The sequence below is a fragment of the Pipistrellus hanaki genome, assembly GCF_964339955.1.
Source record: "Pipistrellus hanaki genome assembly, chromosome: 13".
Lineage (NCBI taxonomy): Eukaryota > Metazoa > Chordata > Mammalia > Chiroptera > Vespertilionidae > Pipistrellus > Pipistrellus hanaki.
This window is the reverse complement of record NC_140515.1, coordinates 30,519,601-30,545,197: the sequence shown is the minus strand read 5'-3', so window position 1 is coordinate 30,545,197 and position 25,597 is coordinate 30,519,601. Positions and strand designations below refer to the sequence as shown.

Below are 25,597 nucleotides of genomic sequence, written 5' to 3'. Positions count from 1 at the left end.
TTTCAAAGAAAGAAAATTGTAGATAAAAGCGAAGACATAAAGCCGTGCCATTCCTTTCCCCCTCCTTCCCTTTAGGCACGTGTATCTCCTAAACTCAGAGGGAGCCCCTGAGATTTTAATCAGTGGAACCATGGGCAGCGGCAGCTCATCCAGGCTGACCCCGTAAACCTGTGCCCGAGGCCCCCTTTTCTCTGACTTCACAGTGAGCCAAAGCAGTGCAGCCTGGGCTCTCCCCTAGCTTCTCTAGCCCTTCCTGGTCTCACAGTTCTGAGTGTGTGCTTGCTGTGGCTAATAGATTCCCGCTTGCTTTGCTGCAAGGAAAAACAGCAAAGGCATACAGATTCCCTGACTCATTTCACAAGCTTTTGGCTGGATTGAATATAGCTCCACTGTATGGCTCAAGGTGAATTTTTACACCAACTGCAATGATCAAAAGTAGAAAGCCCATCTACCCTGTGATTTTTACCTCCCATAACTGGGGTCTATTATATTTTTTAAAATCATCCAAATTCTAGGCAATTATCCAAAAAAATAGATCCTTATTCCACTATAAATTTTAATTTTCTTTTAAACATAAATGCATTTTAAGGTTGGGTATTTTTACAAAGCTTATTAAGTATTGCATGTTATTCAGGTGGATTATGAGTATTACATGTGGATTTAATTATTTTACTCAATGTGCCCAAAATTTAACTAGCTTTACTTCTTAGTATTCCACATTAGGACTAAAACACACACACACACACACACACACACACACACACACACACTCCTAATAGTTTCTGTTCAGAGTAAAGATAAGTGTCAAAGTGTTGTGTAAAATGCTGCCCGCAGGGCAGGTGAGGGCTGTGGGGCCCTGATGCTGGTGAGAGACGGACCCGCTTAGAAGCAGACCCCGGGATGGCAGTGGGCTCCCTGTGGGAGGCTGCCCTCCCGTGGTCCCAGACAGGCCCTCAAAGGCACCCAGAGTAGGAAACAAGCAAGCAGAGAAGCAGGCACAGGCAGGGAAGGTAACGAGAGGCACCCCAGCATTTTACCTGCAGGAGAAGCTCTTGCAGCTGGGCCCGCTTCTGCTTTATCCGTTCTATCCGCCTCTGCTTCTCTATCTTTAAAACACAGGTCACAAAATAGCGTGAAGATGGGCAGGGTATACAGCACCGCTCATTTTCAGTCCCAATTCTGATACACCAAGAATGTTCTTTAGGGGGGTGCAAACCAACATCGATGAAGGCAAGACACACCTCTTTGGGGGGCAGGGGTTGGGGCAGGCGAGCAGACAGTGCGGCAGAATCGCAGCAGCTGTTGTCAGTATTGAAACCAATACCTGGTGTGCAGGACGCATTGCTATTTACGACTTCAGTTCCAGCAGGGAGAGCGAACACCCAGGACACTTCCTCTGTGTGCGGGCACCCAGCTCAGCACTCCCCACACATTTCCTTAATTCCTCTTCTCAAACCCTCTGTGTGTCCTCAGCCATTTGCAGGTAAGGAAACGGAGGCACAAAGGGTTAAGTAACTGCCCCAGGGCACACTGCTCAGTGCTTGGCAAGGACCCTAGCCACCTGGTTCCAGAGACCCTAAGGTTAATTGCTTTGCTATATTATGCTCACACTCCTCACCCACCAAGAATGAGGTAAGATCTCAGTCTGACTCTTATTTTTACTTTTAATTAACTCGCTTTAAAAAAAATCTCACATGGCTGATTGCCAGGTCAAAGAATACACACAGTCCTCTCCAATTTTTTTTTTTTTTTTACCAATTTGCATTCTCATTAGTAACAGTACTTCCCAATAAGGAAAAACAGCTGTACTAACACTCTCCTTCCGATGGTGCACAGGACCTTCTAATGGTCCATACTTGGTCCTGGTCACATACCTGTGTTTCCCCGAAAATAAGACATCCTCCAAAAATAAGACCTAGCGCATGGAAAGATAAGACATCCCCTGAAAATAAGACCTAGCACAACTTTGGGAGAAAAAATTAATATAAGACACTGTCTTATTTTCAGGGAAACAGGGTAGAAGTTTACTTTTAATCCTATTGTATCTTGTATCATTTCCTGTTTCACATGAATAAATATCACTTTCCTGAAAGAGGAAATTATGTCAGATTTCTCTCTCCTTTTCCTTTTTTCTCCTTCCTTTCTTTTCTTTTATTTATTTTAGTTTATTATTGACGGAAAATTGCTATACTGTATTTTGACTGACTTAAATAAGCACAGTTGGCCTGAGACAGTTTGGCTCAGTGGATAGAGCGTTGACCTGCAGACTCAAGAGTCCCAGGTTCGATTCCTGTCCAGGGCTCATGACCAGGTTGTGGGCTTGATCCCCAGTAGGGGGCATGTAACCAATCAATGATTCTCATCATTGATGTTTCTATCTTGCTCTCCCTTCCTCTCTGAAATCAATAAAAATGTATTTTAAAAAGTATTTTATTGATTTTTTACAGAGAGGAAGGGAGAAGGATAGAGAGTTAGAAACATCGATGAGAGAAACATCGATCAGCTGCCTCCTGTACACTCTCTACTGGGGATGTGCCCACAACCAAGGTACATGCCCTTGACCGGAATCAAACCTGGGATCCTTCAGTCCACAGGCTACACTCTATCCACTGAGCCAAACTGGTTTGGGCTAAAAATGTACTTAAAAAGAAATAAGCACAGCTGCTAATAATACAGGTAGCTTATATATATTCAATATACAATTCAATCTCTGTCTGTGGTAAGAAACATGCTTATGGGATAAATTTGTCCAGCTTCAAAGGACTATTATTTTCCTCACTCTTACGACTACCTGGAAAACAGATCTTAGGATTTGATTTTCCTTGTGACGAGTTCCTAACAGTCTCTTTGGGCAAAAAATCAGTAACATCAAATGAGACATTTTTCTTGTCTACTCCAAGAGAATATTTCTTATTTGCTCCCCATCCACTCTAGTCTGCACCAGGAATTTCCTCTCATCATTCCTCTAACCACCACCACACTTTACTCCTAAATTACTTTAGGCTGACTGTGAAACCAGTGTGGCCCTCAACATTTGAAAAGATGTAGGAGTTGCACCCTGTACCCGAAGCATGCCCCTCCTGCACACACAAGTTGTACCGACTCTACCTCCAGAACACTTCTCCAAACTCATGCCACTGCCGTAACTAGCGCAGGCCACCTCCAATCTGCCCCTCCATTCCCTTCTCATCCCCCTGTCTGTCCAACTGCCAACCCTCTAGTAGAGAGATCCTTCAGAATACATCCCATCAGCCCTCCTCCTTATAATTCAAGAGCTTCCCCTAGTTTATAGGATCAGGTCCCAACAGCTTAGCACTTATTCCCTGCCTGCACTCTGGCCACACCCGCTGAGGGCATGCTTTCGGATGCCTGCCTCTGCCGGTGCAGGCCTCTGCCTGGAAGGCCCTCCCTGCCCTAAACCCCTTGGCAAACGCCTACTCCTCCCTCATGACTGAGCTCAGGGATTTTTTTTTCCTTGTAAAGCCCTTCCTTATCACCCAGAAAATCTGTACCTATTCTTTCATAGTAGTAATCACATTTTTGGTAATACTTTTTACATTTCTCCTCTTAATTAGAATGAAAGCTCCTTAGAGTCAGAGATTTTTGTCTTGTACAATCTTTGGTTAAGCACATAGCTAGCAGATGCTAATAGATTTTTGAATTGGTAAGTGCTAAGCTTAATATTACCGGTAATTAAAATGATGCTCAACTTATACTCTATCGAAAGGAGAAGAGGAGGGCATTTCCACTGCACCATGTAAAGTTATAATTTCTGATAAATGTCTGGTTTCTCCCTCCATCCACAAGTATAATGATACCAAATCATGAGAAAAACATGAAATCAACCACATTTATCTCCATAAGCTACCTGTCATCTCAGTTTATTCCCTTTATGGCCATGACATCAGAAATATGTCAGATTTGGAAACTATGTCAAAGGCACATGTTCAGTTAGGAAAGATTTCCTATAATGATTAAAGTTAACAGAATAAAAATGTTTTTGTACACATCATGCCCAAATTCATGTTACTGCTAAACATTTGATCCATTCTGATAAAGATACGAGTGAAATACCATTCTGCTGCCACTGATTCTAGAGTTAAAGGTAAAAGTTTAAACATAAGAAGCTAACGGACAGCTTCACCCATATTTTGGGGGTCCATAAAGCAAGCATTATATCAAAACTGAGATAATATTTCTGTTACAAGAATCACCAAAAAGTTGTTATTAGATGCTCAGAATTGAACTGGAATAAAATGAAGATCTTCTCTAAGAAACAGTAAAAATCAAGCCATTTATGAAAGAAAAAAAAAAAAAAATCAAGCCATTTAATTTCTATATCCCTCATTTCATCAAAACATCAGTCAGACTACATATCTCTAAAGTTTCTTCCAGTTCTAAAACTCTACGTAGAAGAATCTATTTTTTAAAAAGACACAGTATACATAAATAATCAGGAATATTTTAGTAGTATGTAACCACATTTCTAAATTAAAATGCCTCTGATGTAAAACAAAGCAAACTACTTTGTATAATCAGATCTTCCTTTCTTACCTCCAGGTTTTGACACTCCTGAGCAGAATTCGTAGGCAGGCCAATCCACTTGATTTCTTTTTTTTCTTTTGATATTATGTTCATTGCCATTAGCACATTTAAAGCATCATAAACTCTTCGTCTAATGTTCTTCTGGTCATAAGCCTGCTAAAAGATACATTTATTAAGTGATAAAAGTTAAGGGTTAAGATAACAGTCACAAGATATTAAAATATTTAATAAATAATCTATATATATAAAAGCTTAATATGCTATGTGTCTGACCCATTGGTTGACTGCTCAACCAGTCTATATGACACACACTGACCACTGGGGGACTGATGCTCTGAATGGCAGGTTAGCTTGCTGCTGGGGTCCAGCCGATCGGGACTGGGCAAGATGGGCAGGACATGCCCTAGAGCCCTCCTGCAGTCCCTCCCTGGCAGGCCAGCTTCCCATTGGCCTAAATCAGGACTGGGAGAGATGGCCCCAATTGCTGGCCAGGCCAAGGAACCTCACCCATGCATGAATTCATGCAGCAGGCCTCCAGTATTATTATAACATCTTCAAAGTGCTGAAAACATTCTGTACCCAGTGAAACTATCCTTCAAAAGTAAAGAACAATCTAAAATAAAGATTATGTTACCTAGAGATCTAAATTTAAGAAATGCTAAAGGGCCTTCTTCAGGGAGAAGGATGATGAAACTGAGATAGAGCATGGAAAAGTAGGATGGAATGAAGACCAACAAAAAAGGAAAATCTTAATTAACTATAAAACAAGAATGGCCCGAATAACGTGGCCTGAGTGTTGACCGATGAACCAGGAGGTCATGGTTTGATTCCCAGTCAGGGCATATGCCCAGGTTATGGGCTCAATCCCCAGTGTAGGGCATGCAAGAGCAGCCAATCGATGTTTCTCTCTCATAGATGTTTCTATCTCTCTATCTCCTTTCCTCTCTGAAATCAATAAAAATATAAATTTTAAAAAAGGTGACATTTTCATAAAGATGTAGAGAAGGTGAGAAAGTGAGTTGTGTGGCTATCTGGGGAAAGAGCCACGCAGGCAGAAGACACAGCAAGAGCAAAGATCCTGAGGTTGGAGGATAAGCACAGGCCAAAGTGGCCAGAACTCAGTAAGCAAAGGTGGGAATATTGGAGAAGAATAAGAGAAGTAGCCCTAACTGGTTTGGCTCAGTGGATAGAGTTCATCTGTATGTTGAAATAAATAACAAAAGAATTCTTTATAAAACAAAAAATCAACAACAAAAAATTCCCAACAGCTGAAACCGTTTGGCTTAGTGGATAGAGCGTCGGCCTGCGGACTGAGGGGTCCTGGTCAAGGACATGTATCTTGGTTGCCGGCAGATCTCCAGTGGGGGGTGTGCAGGAGGCAGCTGCTTGATGTTTCTAGCTCTCTATCCCTCTCAATTCCTCTCTGTGTAAAATCAATAAAATAAATAAATAAACGAATTTCCCAACAGACCATATGAAACCTTCAAGTAAAAGAGGAATTGGGAATTCCCTAGCTTGTCTGAGTCCTCATATTGATGATATGGATAACCCAAAGAGGTACACTGTTGCATCACTCATAACAGTCAATGTCAAGTGCATGATCTACCTACCGAATCAGCCGCCAAATGGTTATTTGAATTGGTGAACTCTGATACCAGCTCATCAGCTACTTCATTATATGACGTTGTGCCTTTCCGCTGAACTTTCTCACACACTTTCATTGAAAAATGTCTCAAGCCTTTTCCATTTTTATCTCCTTTTTTGCTTCGTTTACTAAGAGAAGAAAACATTATACTCCATTATACTTAGAGACTTCCTTTACAAAAGTAGAAAATAATGAAAAGACAGTAATTTGATTTTTGTTCCAAGTGGTAAGCTTTAATTGAATTAGACATGAGGAAATGTTTTAAATTTAATTTTTACCTTAAAAGCCTAATAAAATATAAAGCTAGAGTGCTTCTCTTACACACATCATCTAATCAACAAATATTTACTGAGAAGTTATTGACTATTATGTACCAGGCATTGTTCTACATACTGGGAAAAAATCCATAAGAACAGATAAAAACCCTGCCCTCCTAGTTTATATACTGGTCAATACTTATCTAATTATTTCAAGTTTGGGTAATGCCTAGGCCTAAACTTTGATTACTTAATCATTAGATTTTCAGGGATTCAGTTTAGTTCTACTAAACTGAGTGGTTAAATTCTGCTAATCTGTGAGCCAACTATATACCAAGATTATAAAAGACATGTCAATTTAATATTTAATATTCAAACAGACTAAACAAACACACCCCAGTTATGGGGGGAGTCTAGGAAGATAGCAAGACAGCAGCATAGTTTTCAAACTCTCCAAATCCCCAGATAAAAACAGAACAACTAGACAGCAAAATGCAAACCTCATGACAATATTTACAGCAAAACTAGATGACAAGGTATCCTCAACAAACCTCAGAATACAATACCAACAGCCAAAGACCTACACGGTAGTGAGCAGTGTAAGAAATACTCAACGGGGCTGCATTTAATGGGAATCAGAACAGTAATCCCCGAATAGCCAATAGGAACTTACAAGAAAGCACAGCAGACCTGTTTGAGAGCAGCAGTTGAAACCAGGAGTTTAACCCTCTTCAATACCAGCTGTGTGCAAGGGAACCAAAATAAGGACTAAAGAGGTCACAATACTCCATTTTGCATAACTCCCACAACTGATATTCAAGAGGAAATGACTAAATATTGTAGAGAGGCAAAGAATATACTGACAATTAGAGTATCTGAAAATAAATAAATAAATGAATAAATAAATAAATAAATAAATGGAAATAGATTCTAAACACTGAATGCTAATAACTGAAAGAAGTGTTCATAAAAATACAGTCAAACCTCGTTTCTTGAGCATCTCCCATCTCCACTCAGTTGCTCACAGAAAAAATATCTAGGCTGTGGAACCAAACTTGGTTTTCGAACTGACAATCCTTTCAAGCTGATACCTCAGCATGACAAAGAGTCTCTCCGGCAACAAACAAAGGAGAGAATGCTTTTGTTGCTGGGGAAATCACCGAAAAGCACAATTTTAAAACAATTTTAAAACGTAGAGGCCATCAAGAGTGAAAACACACACACACACACTGATCACAGGCAACTAAACTGGCAGAAAAACTTGTTGATTTGGATAAAGGAAAAGCAGTTAATTAGTGACAGCCATTTTGGAGGCAGTGATATGTAAAAACCAGCAAAGATGCTGCATACTGAGCTGAAAGAGATCTGGGAGTGAGTGCTGAAGTGAGTGCTTCAAGGCTAGTAGGGGGTGGTTTTATTTATTTACTTTAAGTCCTTATCCAGTTCTTAACAAGGACCTCATGACTGTCCTAGAGGCGCCCTGGTCCTTCCAGACATGGCCATCACGGTGAACTTCCCACACGAACGGTCATTCTGTTCATGTCACTGTCCTAAGTCATTTCATTTTGGAAAAGAATCCAATTCCCATTTGCTGTGTCCATTTCCACACAAAACCCACTCTAGGCTGATATGCCCTTAGTTTGGTGCGTGGAGATACAAATGGCTAGTCACACATAAGTTAATATCATTCGTACAAGTCAGGCGACAAAAGTAAGTAAGAGTTGCTAAAAATAGGAGCACAGGAGTTATTTTGAAAAAACTATGTTGTGTATGGGATTTTTAATTTATGCTAAGAACTGGATAATGGCTTAAAGTAAATGAAATTCTCGACTCAGTGTTTATATACTTTTTAAAAGCCAGTGATAAAGCATGGTGTTATTTTTCATGCAATTCTATTATTTTTAAAAAGGGAGCAATAAAATAATCATAGGGTAGTTTGGCTAATTTGTTCTCTATAGTCATACATGGGTAGTATTTAAAGAAAAAGCGAAACACAGTCCTTAAATAGGAACAGCTAAACTTTAAGTGCTGATGAACATACTCCTGAAACATAAATACAAGACTACATATAAAACTTTTATAAGATTAGTTCAGTGCATGCATTGATAATAAACTTGAGGAGAACTATGGTTAAATATCAACATTGGTAAACTATCCTATCCTATATAATGAAAGCGTACTATGCAAACCAACCAAACGGTGGAACGACCGGTTGTTATGATACACACTGACCACCAGAGGGCAGATGCTCAGCACAGAGCTGCCCCCTGGTGGTCAGTGCGCTCCCACATGGGGAGCACCACTCAGCCAGAAGCCTGGGCTCATGGCTGGTTGAGTGCACTGGCAGTGGCAGGAGCCTCTTCCACCTCTGCTGCAGGCAGGCGCAAAGGGTCCCGGTTACTGAAAATTCTTTGGTACCAAGCACCATGGTCCTGCCTGGTGTTTGCATCTGCTTCCGGCGCTGGTCCCAGTTGCACCCACTGCTGGTGCCCAGTGCCAGCCCCAATCGCTCAGCGCCATCAGTGGGTGTGAGCGGCGACTACAGGCCCCAAAAGTCTCTCAGGGCTTCTCCACCTCCCTGTGCTCCTGATGGGCAATCAGGCCCAGCAGCTGCTGTTCGCACCCACTGCCAGCACCGGCCCTGCTCACACCTGCTGCTGGCGCCTAGCACCAATCCTGATCGCTTGGTGCCATCAGCGGGTGCATGTGGTGGCTGGCAGCCACCTGATCGCTCCTATAGGCTTCTCCACCTCCCCCCGTTCCTGAGGGGCGATCGGGGCAGCAGCTGCCACTCATACCCACTGGAGGTGTTGGCCTCGCTTGTACCTGCTGCTGGCGCCAGCCTACTTGCTCTGCACAGTCAGCAGGTGTTACCGGGGCCGGCACCATCAGCATATAGGAGCGGGACTGCCAGCAGACAGGGGCCTCGGTAGGAGGTGCAGGGTGGGGGCACAGAGGATGGGCTGAGACTTGCCCCTGTGCCCACCGTAGCTTCGAGGCCCACAATTCCTTTTAAGGTGCACAAATTCATACACTGAGCCCCTAGTCTCATAATACTCTGCCTTTCTTACTATCTCCAAGCCACTCTGCTTCCCCAAACACTCCAACCTGGTTCCTCATTTAGCTTTGCAGTTGCCATTCATTCCCTCTGCCTGAATCTTTGGCTCCCCACCATGATCAGGCTAGCTACATGCTTGACTTCTTTGCATTCAAATGTTATCTCCTTAGAGAGGCCTGCTCTAAGGCAGCCACCATCCTGCCAATAATCCCCTTATTTTTTGTGTGTGCCAACTATCACAGTCTAAAATGATATTTGTTTTTAACTATACAGATTTTTATTCTTATTATTAGTGTAGTATAGTTTAAATTATATTAATTTATTATAAATAAAGAACATTTTAACTGAATTCCAACAGGAAAAAAAAAGATATTAAGAACTTTCCTTCCCCAGTAGAAATCCCAAAGCAAAAGCAGACCTATTTGGAAAAGAGATTTAGGAGACACCATCAGATTCTGTCCAAAGGTAAAAAGAGAAAGTGAACAAACATCTTCTAGGATCAGAACCCCATGCAAGACCAGAAAGAGGGTTTTCATAGCTCCTTCTGCAAGCTCTGTGCAAAGAACTCCAGTGGATGAGAATACAGGGGAAAACTAATGAGTATATTTCAATGCATCCTTCACCCACTAAACAAGATTTCTTCAGAAATGAACTTGCTTATGCAAATGGCCTTAACCAAGACACAGTTGTTAATAAGGTAAGAATAGGAAGCTTGTATAGCTGGCCGGCGTGGCTCAGTGGTTGAGCATCCAACCTAGAGGTCACGTTTCGATTCCTGGTTAGGGCACATGCCTGGGCTGCAGGCTTGATCCCCAGTATGGGGCACGTAGGTGGCGGCCAATCTATGATTCTCTCTCATCACTGATGTTTCCATCTCTCTCTCCCCCTCTGCTTTCCTCTCTGATATCAATAAAAATATATATATTTTAAAAAGAGCTTATATATATCTACATATATTGATGTATAAATTCCTGAGGAAAACCAATAGAAATATTTACATATCATACTAGATCAGCATACCAGACATTGGAGAGATAAAAATTAGTCTATGATTGAGAGCTGGCTTTTTTCACCTAAACACTTGGGGGGGGGGGGGAACAAAACTTTTCACAGCATTACAGAAAAATACAATAAATTTGGAGGAAAAGAAACATTTGTATGAACAGCAATAAAAGCCACATGTAGTAATGCTTGTGGTTATATTTAAAAATAAAAGAGAATAATAAAAAGCACAACCCTCACTCCCCAAAATGCCACTGAACCCAGATGCAGAAAGGGAAAGCTGAATCAATGGTTACACCCACTAATTTAATCTAGCACTTTTAATGTGATCTTCAGAGATCTTTTTCTTATGAAGGAGAATATGGAGAGAATCTTATTGTTTATACTGTTTGTAGTACACAGGTGCCACCAATCATAACTAATAACAAGTCCTATTTTACGGCCTCAAACATTGCCAAATATATCTATATGAACTTACACTGCTACCCTTTCCTAGGATACACACAAAGACAGTATGAGTTTGGAAAGAGAAATTTCCATTAGAGAGAAAAGAACATGTTGCTACATATTTCTACACGATACAGCAGTTCCTCAGGCATGATTTTTGTGTTCAAAAACAGTTAAGAGCCAAGAAGCAAGCAACAAAAGCCACCTAGGAACTAAAGCAAAGCCAGTGTCAATGCAAGAAAGCACACTTTTAGACTATATAGCCCCGAGGTCCTCACTCAGAGCCTATTCACTTTTATTTTAGACAGAATTCTAACACAACTGGCCACCTAGTTGCCTAGCAAGTTGGAGATAACAGGACAAAGGAGACTGAAATACCACTGAAAATGGAAATTACAAAATCTTAAAACCAAAAATAAATTTTAAAAAGTGTAACTGGTCAGGTTTTATTTAAAATAGTAACAATCGGGGAGAATCCAAGATGGCTGCTCGGGTAGGCAACTAGCCGCAGCCGCACACAACAATTTTAATAAAATACAACTAAAATATAAAATGGACATTACCCAGAACTACAGGAAAGTCAACTGACTGGAAATCCTACAACAAGAAGCAAGGAGAAAACCAGAAGGAAGCACGGAGGAGCTGTAAAAGCCTAAGGTACGGAGACACGAGGCGCGCGGAGAGGACGGAGCCGGAGAGGAGGGAGGCCGAGTGCCTGGCGGGCGTTCCCTAGCGGGAAGGAGAGAAAACTCCGACTGTTCTGGGCCCCCGACTGCTCTGAACCCCAGTTCTGGGCCAGACCCCGGGGACTCAGGCTCAGCCATAGGGAGCTGGGCTATAAAGCGGAACCCCGGGGTAGCGGAGAAAGGAGGTCCCGGAGGCGCGCACACTGCCCCCAGAGAAGGGACGGTCGACTGTGCCGCGGGATTGCCCTGACGGGAAGGAGACTGGGGCTCCAGACTGCTGTGAACGCCACCTCCAACTCCACTTCCAACTGAACTGAACCCCAATACCGGGCTCATTGTGGGAGAGCATAGACTGTTTGGCAGCAGGCGAAAATCGAGGGCACCTTTCTCTCAGAGGCGCTGGCAGCGAGCACTGAAGGACCCGCATAGGGCGGGGCTGACGGAAGCCAAAGCTGCAGGCTCCACCCTGAAACCCCGTCCCATCTGTAACTGCGAAATGCGACAACAAAATAGATCACAAACGAAAGAAATGGAGGACAAAAAGCGTCTGGATATAGAGTTCAAATCTACGCTTATAAGGTTTTTCAAGAATTTCCTAGAAAAGATGGATAAGGCCTATGAGGATATGAAAAGAGATCAACTAGAATTAATAAGGAGTCAACAAGAAATGATAAGGGATCAACAAGAAATGAAGAATACATTGTCTGAAATAAAAAATATTCTACAGAGTCCTAAAAACAGAAGGGAAGATCGCAAGAATCAAGTCAAAGATTTGGAACATAAAGAGCCAGAAGACACTCCTCCACAGAAGCTAGAAGGCAAGAGAATCCAGAAAATTGAAGATAATGTAAGAAACCTCTGGGACAACTTAAAGCGAACCAACATCAGAATTATGGGGGTTCCAGAAGATGAGAGAGAGCAAGATATCGAAAACATACTGAAAGAAATAGTGACAGAAAACTTCCCCCACCTGGTGAAAGAATTTGACTTACAAGTCCAGGAAGCGCACAGAACTCCAAACAAAAGGAATCCAAAGAGGACCACACCGAGACACATCATTATTAAAATTCCAAGAGCAAAAGATAAAGAGAGAATATTAAAAGAAGCAAGAGCAAAGAAGGTAGTAACTTATAAAGGAGCACCTATACGATTGTCAGCTGACTTCTCAACAGAAACCATGCAGGCCAGAAGGGAATGGCAAGAAATATTCAAGGTGATGAATAGCAAGAACCTACAGCCAAAAATAAGCTACCCAGCAAAGCTATCATTCAGAATCGAAGGCCAGATAAAGAGCTTCACTAATAAAAAAAAGCTAAAGGAGTTCATCACCACCAAACCAGAATTATATGAATTGCTGAAGGGGGTTCTTTCAGAAGAGAAAGTAAACAAAGATAAAAATTATGAACAACAAATACGTAATTATCAACAAGTGAATCTAAAAACCAAGGAAATTAAAAAAATCTGATGAACAATATTAACTGTTGAATATAATAGAATCAGAGGTATGGAAGGGGAGTGAACCGACGATTCTTGGGGAAAAGGGGAGAGGGGGGCGTGGGAAGAGACTGAACATAAACTGTGCACCTATGGATGAGGACAATGGGGAGAGGGGAAAGGGCAGAGGGTGGGGTGGGAACCTGGTGGAGGAGAGCAATGGTGGGGTGGGGGGGAAGGAACATTTGTAATAATATGAAAAATAAAAACTTATTAAAAAAAAAAAAAAAAAAAGAATAAAAAAAAAAATAAAATAAAATAGTAACAATCGTACAGAATTCAACTAACTCTAAGACTATGCATCCTATTTTAACAGTGCAACATTAATATTCTACCTCGTGTAGTGACTTGCATGGAATATTGAACTTAAGCTCAAATAATGACCGTAAAGTGAGAGTTTCTCCCATCCAAGTACTAACCAGGCCCGACCCTGCTTAGCTTCCGAGATCAGACGAGATCGGGCGCGTTCAGGGTGGTATGGCCGTAGACTAAAGTGAGAGTTTCTAATCCTGGAGTTTCTCACTTGGTAGGCAGGCATCTGTATTTTTCAACAAACCGCAGGGGATTCGGAGGCACATCAAGAACTGAGAACCACTGTCCTAACAGTCTAAAGAAAGGTCACATTATACTCCATGTATTATTTAGAGAAAGAAGTGAGACTTTACTATGATCTTTAAATGTGCTCAATCAAATCTGTTTTTAAAACGTTTGGGCATGCTGAGGTCAGGTGGAGTGTTCACCTTGGTAGAACACTGCACTTCCCAAAAGGAGGGAGGGAGCTAAATGACATATTACCAATAGCCAATCTATTCACTTCTGGAACCATGAAAATAAAAACATAATACTAAATTTATGTAAGACAGCTAAACTACTCAGTGTGTGGTATAGAATAATGGTAGAAACTCAATAAAGTTATTAAATTTGTGTGATTGAACAAATTTCACTAACTTAAGCTAGAGTCTGGGTACCAAAACTTTATGTAATAGCATCTCCCAAACAAAATACACTCATACTCACCTTTCTGAAAAATCAGAGTCTATAAATTCTCTAGCCCGTTTTCTATCACTAAAAAGAAAAAAGCATAAAAAGAACATATAAACACTATTTTATTTCATGAATAATTTATTGTAACTTGTCTAATTCCACAACATATATAGCCAAACACAAAAACTAACAACTATAAAAGGTATGTAAAAAAAAAAAAAAGCTTAAATTTTACCAAAGGACCAAGAAATCACAATAGGATAACCTAGTTTGAAAAGCGTTCAGTGAATCTTTAAGGAGAAAACATTACAGGTTCACAAAAGAAAAGGCACAGAGAAATTTGATTTACTCTGGAATGACTGACTATAAAAACACGACAGTCATACCATCTCCAACATAAAGCACAGCTGAAGCTGGAAATATCCAAACCCTGGTCATCTCCAAACCACTGGCCTAGGCAAGCTTTCATGTTATAACCTCTCAGGGCTGTGCAGAAATCCAAGGTAACTTTTATATCTACCTGAGAATGTTCACAAGAATGTTCAAAAGGCCATGGAATTACAGGTGACTGTCATGTCATCTCATTTGATAATGGGAAAGTATGACTACATATGAAACTCTTCTGTCTCTTGAATATATGTATACAACTTAAAACACTTTGCCAGGGCTGTTATTTCATTAATTCATTTAATATTCGTTTTTAAAATATATTTTTTACTTATTTCAGAGAGAGGGAGATAAAGAAACATCAATGATTAGAAAGAATCATTGGTCAGCTGCCTCCTGCAGGCCCCCCACAACTGGGGATGGAGCCCAAACCCGGACATGCGCCCCGACCGGAAATCAAACCGTGACTTCCTGATTCATAGGCTGAAGCTTCAACCACTGAGCCATACTTGCCAGGCTCACTTAATATTCTTGAATTCTTACTCAATCAAGATTTATTGTCTCCTTGCTAGAACTCAGTTGTAAGTCAAAGATGGAACTACCCATGCAGTATTTAAATAATAATTTAAATAATTTCTAAAGTAACAGAATAAAGTTTTGAGTCATTAATTTTACTATTTCCTTTTATTTTATGGAAAGATGAAATGTTAAAATGATAAGCAAAGGAGAAAGGTTGGATAAGTATTTTAGAAGAAATATTGGTTTAATTGCCCAATGTTTCAAAAGAATCAAGGGAAAACTCAATGAAAATTTTAATTATTTTTCCCTAGTTCCTTTTCTGATTTTTTTTTTTTTTTTAAGGAAACAAGAACTCATAAGGGAAATTCTCAGTATAACCAACACTTAATCTATCTTTCGTTTGTTAACAATATAAAATATAGTTTTGACATCTTTAAAGCACCTAAATGCCATTAATAAAAAGTAGTTCTCTTTCAGAGTTGAAAAAAAGTAAAAAGATTCAGGTACAAGTTATTATTAAAATGTTTTTCTCTGTTTTAAAATGGTTGCTCCATAAATGGTTTATATTTAAGATATGAAGTGAAATAAAATAGGTACTTTTAAAGGAAGTGTATTCGTTTTTAAGGACTAGACTAACATAAAACAAGAACAGAAGACAAGATCCTAAGAAAAAAAGGTCAAAACTTTTTTTAATTTTTAAAAACGGTAACTTGTAACAACACTCTTACCCTGGGGCCCAGCCAGTTGCTTCCGCTATGTGTGTCTGAGTGACCATTGCTGGTGCTGGGGTGTATGGACTCCCAATCAGAACACTTCCTGAACTTGTCAGTCTCTGAGGTGTGCTTATAATCTGTGAAGTGAGGACAAAAAAAATAATATTCTTAGTTATTACGAAAAGCCTACAGGCACAAAATAATGTGGACTGCTAACCTTACAAGGAGGAAACCTTATTGTCTAAAATGCTCAATCATCTAAAAACTTAAGCAATACCTCTGATTCATTTATATCCTACGATCTTATACTGCCATGAGGTCATAATGCAAGTTTCAGCAAGTGAAGAGCAATTTGGAAGGATTAGCTGGCAAGTGACAATGTTTTAAAAACCAGAAAAATGAAAGGCTTTCTTTGCAATTACAGAACCTAATTCCAGTCAAGCTTGATTTACTAGAACTGGATAACAGTAAATCAGATCTTCACAGTCCAAAATATAGGCAAAAACATTACACAATTTGGATTAGTATACAGATGCAACTTAATCTCTTTCTCTCTCTTTTTTTTTTTTTTCCAGAGCATGTTCTCATGTCATTAAATATTTTATAACATATTCTTTAAATATATCAGTAAAACATTCCATCATGTAAATTTATTATTCCCTATTAGATATATGGATATTCAATTATTTACTACTATAAACAATGCTGGGATAAACATTCTTGTACAATGATCTTGGCCTTAATTTCTGTTTGCTAAGGATAGACTTCAGGAAAGAAATTAATGGAACTAAAGATATGGACTTTTTGTCTATTGCTTTTTTTTTTCTTCTTCTTCTAATTCTCACCCAAGGATATTTTTCCATTGATTTTTAGAGAGTGGAAGAGAGAGGGAAAGACAGGAGAAGCTCATGGATTGGTTGCCTCCTGCATGAGCCCTGGCCAGGGAGCAGCCTGTAACTGAATTACATGCCCTTGACTGGAATTGAGCCCAGGACCCTTTGGTCTGCAATCCAACACTTTATCCACTGAGCCAAACTGGCTAGGGTATTTATTGCTTTTTTGAAGCATGTTTTATTGATTTTAGAGAAAGAGGAAGGGATAAGGAGAGAGAGAAACATTGATTGAGAGAGAAATATCGATTGTTGCCTCCGCATGACTGGGGACTGAACCTGCAACCTGGGCATGTACCCTGACCAGAGACCTTTTGGTGCATGGTCCAATGCTCAACCAAGTCACACGGGCCAGGACAGAACATGGTATTTTTAAAAAAGCTCCTTGGGCCCTCGCCAGTGTGACTCAGTTGACTGGAGTTTCATCCCATACACTGCAAGGCCACAGGTTCGATTCCCAGTCAGGACAGACACTCAGGTTGCAGGTTTGCTCCTGGTCAGGGTTCATATGGGAGGCAACTGATTGATGTTTCTCTCTCACATCAATGTTCCTCACTTTCTCCTTATCCCTTCCTCAGTCTTTAAAATCAATAAATAAAAACAAAAGACAATAAACAAGGATAAGATGTCTAGAGAATTCTGATTCTCTACAATAAGCCAATGATGATCAAACAGGGCATTCAGAAATTTGCCTTGTGTGAAAATATAAAATCTAGATAATGTGTTTGGACCTCCTACCCCTCCATGCACCCCATCCCATCTCCACACCTCTAATTCAGGGCAAGATCTTCAAGGACAGAGAAAATGTTTGCAGGGCCTAGCACAGTGCTCACAGGAAAGTACAATAAATACTTAGTGAACTGAGAGGAAAGACCCAGCTTTTAAAATGATGGGGGGAAAGTAGCTTCTTTATTTACTGATGTGCTAGAAAGGACTATATAAAATCCAATAAGAAAAGTACTCTACAATATAAAAGACAGTTTTCACCAATCACTACATCACACATTCAAATATCCTCTATCAAACTGACACTGAGTGTGACAGCTTAAGGAGGAAAATTTGAGTATTTGATCAGTCTCTGGTCTACCCTTTCAAGAACAGGGGAGTCCAAAAAGCAATTCTATGTGTTCCAATCTACCCTTGAAACAGACTGCATTACTTGTGCAGTTTTATTACTAAGGAGTTCTTTCTCTGTATCTGTTATTAATAAAACCTATAGGCTCAGTTTTACTTGATTTAAAGGGCTTTGTAGGGGGGGGGAAAAAAAAAAACCAAGAAGGAAGAGAAACAAGCATAGGAAAACATGGTTATCATTAATGAGAATGACTCTGGAAATTAACTTCTATGTTCTAGTTTATTTTTTTCTCCCTCTGTCGGATTGTCAGATATTTTCTTCTGATCTGAGAGTAATTAGCAATACTCTGTTCCTTTCTCTTAGCAAAGGGCCTGACACACACAGTAAATCCTTAATAAACAATTCCTGAATGAACAAACTGAAGATGATGAACTTGAACTGGAAAGACAAGTTAGAAGTTCATGTGAGATGCAATGCGTTCTTAAACTAGGACAGTGAGTTTTAAGAAACAAAACCAGCCCTAGCCAGCTTGGCTCAGTGGATAGAGCGTCAGCCTGTGGACTGAAAGGTCCCAGGTTCGATTCCGGCCAAGGGCACATGCCTGGGTTGTGGGCTTGATCCCCAGTAGGAGGCATGCAGGAGGCAGCTGATAAACGATTCTCTCTCATTGATATTTCTATCTCTCTTTCCTTCTCCCTTCCTCTCTGAAATCAATAAAGAAATAAAATTTAAAAAAACAAAAAACCAAAGGTAAGTCAACAGAACTGATCAACCATTAAACATAGGAAAACTATGTAGGTGTTGAGTCAAACACACTTGATAAAACTGAAGCTTAATTTTGAAATCCCAAATTAAAATGAAAGATAAGAGGTAACTACTTCTACTATTCAGTTGATCTGATAAGGAAAATGAATATTTAAATTTCACTCCCCCCAAAACCAGAGACAACCTTAATTTAAATGTAATTGTGGTTTCTTTTTACAATAGATTACAGTTACCCAATGGAAATCATACAGCGATTGAATCTCATTCTAGAGATTTTCCACCTTCAATCACTGTGTATCTTATGTACTACTGCCATCTACAGTTAAGAAAGGCCAAGGGAACATATATTTTGAAGGAGAAAAAAAGCTATATAATTACAAAATGTTAAAAGAATTCCATTTTGTTGTTGTTAATCCTCACCCGAGGATATTTTTCCATTGACTTTTAGAGAGTGGAGGGAGAGGGAGAGACAGAGAGAGAGAAACCTGGACTGGGGATGGAGCCTACAAAGTACGTGCCCTTGAACAGAATCGAACTTGCAAATTGAACCTTCAGTCTGCAGGTTGCCACTCTATCCACTGAGCCAAACCAGCCAGGACAAGGATTCCATTATTTTACAAAATCTTAGTTTCAATATAAGAATCATGCAGTGTTAATCACATTAAAAAAGATAATCATAAGAGTATCTTACATATATAAGCAGAAACCTTTAGGAAAAGGGCAAGTATCCCAAAACAAAACAGTTACTGCTAGTTTCTATAAATACAGAACACAACTTTTTTCTCAGGGCCTTTTGAAATTTCTATCTACCATTAAGATTTGGCTTCCAAAAAGACATGACATTTAAATTTGCTGTAATAAGAAATTAAGTTTTATTCACTAATTTCTAACTAAACACTATTTTTAATAATCATGAATGAAATATTGAAGGTGAAAGGACAATGTTCACAAGAAGCAAGCAAGAGGAGAAGAAAGAAATGGCTCTAATTGGAGTTCTACATCAATTAGGAAATCATAACAAAAACTCAGATTCCGGTCCAAGTCCCAAGAACTGCAAAAAGAATTAGGGAGACAAATAAAGGCTTAAAGGAGAGCCCTAGATCTCCTCTCCTTCTGACCTTTTTTTGCTGATTCTACAGTAACTGGGTAAGAAATATGTATACCTGATTACAGTAACCTGATTACTTACCGTCAGAACTGGAGTGTGTAAAGACTTCCATGTACATTGGTAAAAACTAACAATGGAAAGAGAAATTACATGTCTCCAGAAGAGAAACCTGAACTTGAGCCATAGCAGCACACTGAAATACTAATAAAAAATAGTATCTCAAAACCAGAGGAGGACCGTAGGGGGAAAACAACATGCCACTGACTTTTGGCAAACACATAAGAGTTCTGGTATGTTTGTTTAATTTTGGTGCTTATATTATCACCTTTCAAAATACAGACTTTAAAGGCAGGTGTCTTATCTCACTTGTACCTACTGTAGTGGCTGGAGGGGCAAATGCTGAGCAAATGTTGGAAAATATCCCCTGAACTGCCTTGAAACGCCTTGAAACGGGAACATTTACCTGAGCTCAAGTCTCTATGAAGTTTGGAGCTAGATCACATTCTTCACATAGTTATAGTAAATTGTGTAAGGTCTTTGGCTTGGATTCTGTAGATAATTAACAGCCCTCAAGCAATCAGGGAAAATGTCACGTCTAGAATGTCTTAAAAACTGTAAGACTTTCTGGAGCGATTAAGTATGTTAAAAGGTATTTTTGTCTAAATGATTTTGTGTTTAACATACCCCATAGGGCTGTATACTGTGGACAAATCTTATCTTTGTTGCTCTATAGAGAACATGTACAGTAAGCACTGACAATGAAGAGTTATTGTTCAAATGTTTATGCACTTTTGTTAATGGTGCGTGAAGCCATTTAAATTAGGCATGAGTTTTTAAAAAATATGTTTTTATTGATTTTAGAGAAAGGGAGAGGGAGAAAGAGAGAAACATCAATTGGCTTTCCCCTGTAGGTCCCCGTGCTGGGAATTGAGCCTCCAACCTGGGCTTGTGCCCTGATCAGGAATCAAAATTTTGGTGCCCGAGAAAACACCAAACCAACTGAGCCACACTGGCCAGGGCAAATTTGGTATAGTTTTTAGAGTAGTTGTATGAGACTTTGTTTATAAATAAGGCTTTTTAAAAGTGCTATCTAGCCTAACCGGTTTGGCTCAGTGGACTGAAGGGTCCCAAGTTCAATTCCGGTCAAGGGCATGTACCTTTGCTGTGGGCACATCCCCAGTGGAGGGTGTGCAGAAGGCAGCTGATGGATGTTTCTAACTCTTTATCCCTCTCCCTTCCTCTCTGTAAAAATCAATAAAAAATATATATATTTTAAAAAGTGCTATCTACTTCAAGCTCTAATACAATTAATGAACTATTTACAAAGTTAAATATTTTTCATCCATTATTTCTGTTAAAAATTTAAATGAATTGGCATGTCGTTTTCCCCCAAATGTCCTTTACTAAAAGATTTCAAATTAATAGCTCCAGACAGAGATTAACTAATGGGTCATGTTGAATATTTATGAGTACATAGGTTAGGGTGGTAAAAATTATTTTATAAGAAATAATCTGAAGAGAACATAAAACCTAACAGATTTTAAGTCAATTTAACCAAACAATGAGAAGAAAAGCCTCACATAAAGAGCAAACCTAATTACACACCCAGAACCCAGAGTCAAACGTGTAAAAATTAAACACTGAAGAGTGCCTTTCTTTTTCTCAAGATTTAATCAGTTACATTCAGATAAAAATAAATCTTTAAAAAGGTACTGAGATGAGAAATTAACTAGAATATGTGACCATCCATATTTAATCAATTTTCAAATTCTAAGATTTGATGGTTTTCTTACCATTTGGGGTCCAACATTCACATTTATTGGTCCTAGGGTTTTTGGTAAAATCTTTGTTGGTGAGTTGGTGCTGGAAACTGGAAAAGCAACCAATGAAATGTTACCTGAAATAATATCAAAACACTGGGTTAATGTTCTGCAATATCAAGGCCACTTTCAAACCCCATGGTCCTAATCCCAGTTTTGACTAAGTACTTCATAATTTAAATTATAAACAAGAAGGCTTACTGAAAAGCCATATCAACAATTGCTTTGTTGTAGTGAATACATTAGTTCTGCTGAATAAGAAATCTGTAAAATTAACAATTCAGTCTGGCAATTAACTACTGGATGTTTAGTTGGTTTTATGGAGGAAAAAATATTTAGAGAATATATAATGCAAAGCATCCTTTATCTAATAAGAACAATATGCAAATTAACAATCACCCCACTACACCCACGAGCCACGCCCCACCCACCAGCCAATCAGGAGCAATTATACAAATTAACCCAACCAAGATGGCTGCAGCCATGGAGATAGCAGGAGGGAGGCTTGGGTTTCCCTGGCGACAGAAGATGCCAAGCTTTCTGTGCACTCTGGCCAGCCCAGGACTCTGCTTAAGGCTACAAAGTTTCAATTATAGAAGATAAAACCTAACAAAAATTGTGGCAGCCACGGAGTTGGAAAGAACAGGCTAGAGTTGCCCCCAGCAATGGAGAAAGCCAAGCTTTCCACCTGCCCTGGTGGGCCTAGGCCTCCACTCCAGGCTACAAAATTTTAATTATAGAAGATAAGTATATCCCAGATACCAGGGGCTCCACTTGGGTCACCAGGGGGCATGGTCGGCCTGCAAACCATCCCAGGCCCCTCGCCCAGGCTGCCCTATGCCCCAAGGGAACCCCCACCCTGATCTGGGACACCCTTCAGGGCAAACCAGCTGGCACCCACCCATGCACCCGCACCAGGCCTCTATCCTATCTAATAAAAGAGTAATATGCAGATTGACCATCACTCCAACTCACAAGAAGGGCAGTTAGGGGTGACCAGATTGGCAGAGGAGAGAAGTTGGGGAGCAAACAGGCTGGCAGGAGCAGTTGGACATCCATTAGGGTAATCAGACATCCCTCAAGGGTCCCAGATTGGAAAGGGTGCAGGCTAGGCTGAGGGAAATCCCCCCCCCCTCGCCCCGCCATGCACAAATTTCATGCACTGGGACTCTAGTCCTATATAATAAAAGACTAATATGCAAATTGACCAAACATCAGAATGACTGGTTGCTATGATGCACACTGACCACCATGGGGCAGATACCCAACGTAGGTCAGTGCGCTTCCACAGGGAGAGTACTGCTCAGCCAGAAGCTGGGCTCATGACTACCGTGTTTCCCCAAAAATAAGACCTAGCGCATGGAAAGATAAGACATCCCCTGAAAATAAGACCTAGTGCAACTTTGGGAGAAAAAATTAATATAAGACACTGTCTTATTTTCGGGGGAACAGGGTAGCAAGCGAAGCAGTGGTAGCAGGAGCCTCTCCCACCCCCAAGGCAGCACTAAGAATGTCCAACTGACAGCTTAGCAGGCTTAAGCCATCAGTCAGACATCCCCTGAGGGCTCCCGCACTGTGAGAGCATGCAGGATGGGCTGAGGGACCCCACCGAGTGCAGGAGTTTCCTGCCTCTAGTAGTTTATATCAGAGTTGAGAAATTCAGTTGGATCTTTATTAGACATTAAAAAAAAAATAGAAAACATATTAGAATTTCTTTTTAAAAAAATATTTTATTGATTTTTTACAGAGAGGAAGGAAGAGGGATAGAAACACTGATGAGAAAAACCCATCAGCTGCCTCCTGCACCCCACCCCACTGGGGATGTGCCTGCAACCAGGTACATGCCCTTGACTGGAATCGAATCCGGGACCTTTCAGTCCGAAGGCCAATGCTCTATCCACTGAGCCAAACTGGTTTCGGCATATATTAAAAGTTAACATATTTTCAAAATATCCTGTTGTTTTTTTGATGTTTCATTACAATAGAGAAAAAAATATGATGCTACGTAGGTTAAGAATGTTAGAAATTGTGGGATTTTCAAGTGATTTCAACATTTTAAATTTTAAATTATGATATCAAAGCATTAGCCCCTGCCCAAGCTAGCAAGTATGTATGTGAAGGAGAGCCAATCCTGAAACTCTGGGGGAAAATAAACATTTAAGAGCAGGACTACAAAGACAATTTCTTCCTCATTAACCCCTTCCTCAGCTCGCTAAGCTCGTTCATACTCCTTAATCCCCTTCTTTCACCTCCTGACTCATGTCCCCTACAGTAAGGGTAACAGACCATTAGACTGACAGCCCTTCCTCCTCAACCTGTGACCTATCTGTACCCTCACATACTTTTACTTATGTCTCTCTGAGTGGAAATTCTCATATAAATTACTTCCTTCATGTCTGCTCTACACTTCCAGTCTTCTTAAGCATCTTAGTCATCAATTAGGTACTCTCTTCCTCCTGAGGCTCCTCCTCTTCAGTTTCCCTCTCTGCCCATTTGTTGGGTATCATTTCCCCTCGATATCCACATTTTAAAATCACATTATCTTTCTCATGCTCACTAAATAAAGCCTCAGACCCAAATCTGCTTCTCTTTCACATTCTCAGTCTTGGTATACAACTGAGCATGGATCAACATCCACCCAGAGACCCATTCCAGAAATAATCAACCACTTCCTCAATCAGCTGGCCACTATATCAGACTTATCATTCTACCCTGGATCCTTTAATTGGTGGGCACTTCTTTAATTGGGAACTTTATCAAATCTGGTTTTGAATGTAATTACCATAGTTTACAACTCTGGCTGTGCAGTGGAACTGTCTGAAAAGCAATGCCTGGGTCCTACCCCCAGGGCTGCTGATGTAACTGATATAGAGGCAACGCGGCCACCATACCCTTTAAAGTTCTCCAGGTGGTTCCCAGGGCAGCCAGGGCTGAGCACCACTGCTCTCACCCAGAGCCTACTTCAAGCAGCTCCCCTCCCCCTCCACACATCTACAACAAACCAGTCTATCAACTGGTGAAACTGGTCTGGACACCCCCCTTCAACTTCAGACCTTCAAAGACCCCAGGACACTTCCTAAATGCCTCTCGGATTCCTCAACATGGCACAAAGCTCCCAAGTCTCCAAACAGAAGCCTCCCTTCCCAGTTTTATCTTAGCGGCTCATCGCAAGCACCCCGCACTCCAATCATGAAATACGCTGCAGTCCCCAAAAGGCCCAGTTTAATTCCCCCGGCTTTGGTGTACACCATTCCTTCAGCTGGGAAGTCTGTCTCTGATGGGACAACTACCTCTAACACTTCAAAATGGGATTTCACACCATTTCCTGAGTTACTACTGTGTGCCAGCGTCCACTCTAGAGGCTTCCCGTATATACATCACCGCATTAATGCTTAGGACAACCGTGTGAAATACATTGCTACTGATTTTTTTTTTTTTTCTGACTTCCTTTTAAACATGAAGACAATGAGACAGTGTGAGGTTAAATGATTTGTACAAGGTCTCATGGCTGGTGAAGCCCCATCTCTCCAGCCTGTGCTCACCTCCTGCTTAAATGTTGACCCAGCCTCTGTGGTCTAGGGCCTGGATCCCCTTCTTCCAGCTTTTCATAGAGCCTATTATCATTTCCCTAGAGTTCTACTACAATACAAATGGGCCATGTCTCTCAGCTTCGTACCCTAGCATCGGGTTCAGTCCCTGGTACAAAATCACTGTATGAGTCTATAAAAACTGATTAGCATAGACTAGAGCTACTACCTTTTCTAATCTGGATGCCATACTTCCTATAATGTGACCTACATTGTATCTTTTCTTACTTTTTAACAGGTATCATAGCTTACACTAAGCTTGAAGTAAACTTAAATACCCAGTCCTGCCCCACTGGCATGGCTTATATGTTGAGCATCAGCCTATGAATCAGAAAGTCACGGTCCGGCCGAAACCGGTTTGGCTCAGTGGATAGAGCATTGGCCTTCGGACTGAAGGGTCACGGGTTCGATTCCGGTCAAGAGCATGTACCTTGGTTGCGGGCACATCCCCAGGGTGGGGTGTGCAAGAGGCAGCTGATAGATGATTCTCATCGATGTTTCTAACTCTCTATCCCTCTCTGTAAAAAAAATCAATAAAATATATTTTAAAAAAAAAAAAAAAAAAAAAAAGGAAAGAAAAGAAAGTCACGGTCCAAATTCTTGATCAGGACACAT

At 40.5% G+C, this 25,597-nt stretch overlaps 1 protein-coding gene across 14 annotated transcripts in view; it reads right to left on the bottom strand.

The window, feature by feature from the left end:
• The window catches only part of TFDP2 (transcription factor Dp-2), a 116,297-nt gene that overhangs the window by 13,971 nt on the left and 76,729 nt on the right, over positions 1-25,597 (bottom strand). For 4 of the 14 annotated variants that reach the window (XM_084902612.1, XM_084902618.1, XM_084902621.1 and 1 more), the window contains 6 exons: positions 21,369-21,472; positions 15,753-15,874; positions 14,152-14,199; positions 6,156-6,318; positions 4,555-4,701; positions 1,038-1,106 (listed from right to left, as the gene is read on the bottom strand). In XM_084902612.1, coding sequence (XP_084758738.1) covers positions 1,038-1,106; positions 4,555-4,701; positions 6,156-6,318; positions 14,152-14,199; positions 15,753-15,874; positions 21,369-21,472 — 653 coding nt within the window. The remainder of the gene's footprint in view (positions 1-1,037; positions 1,107-4,554; positions 4,702-6,155; positions 6,319-14,151; positions 14,200-15,752; positions 15,875-21,368; positions 21,473-25,597) is intronic. The other 10 variants (XM_084902619.1, XM_084902615.1, XM_084902623.1 and 7 more) reach the window with 3 other exon arrangements.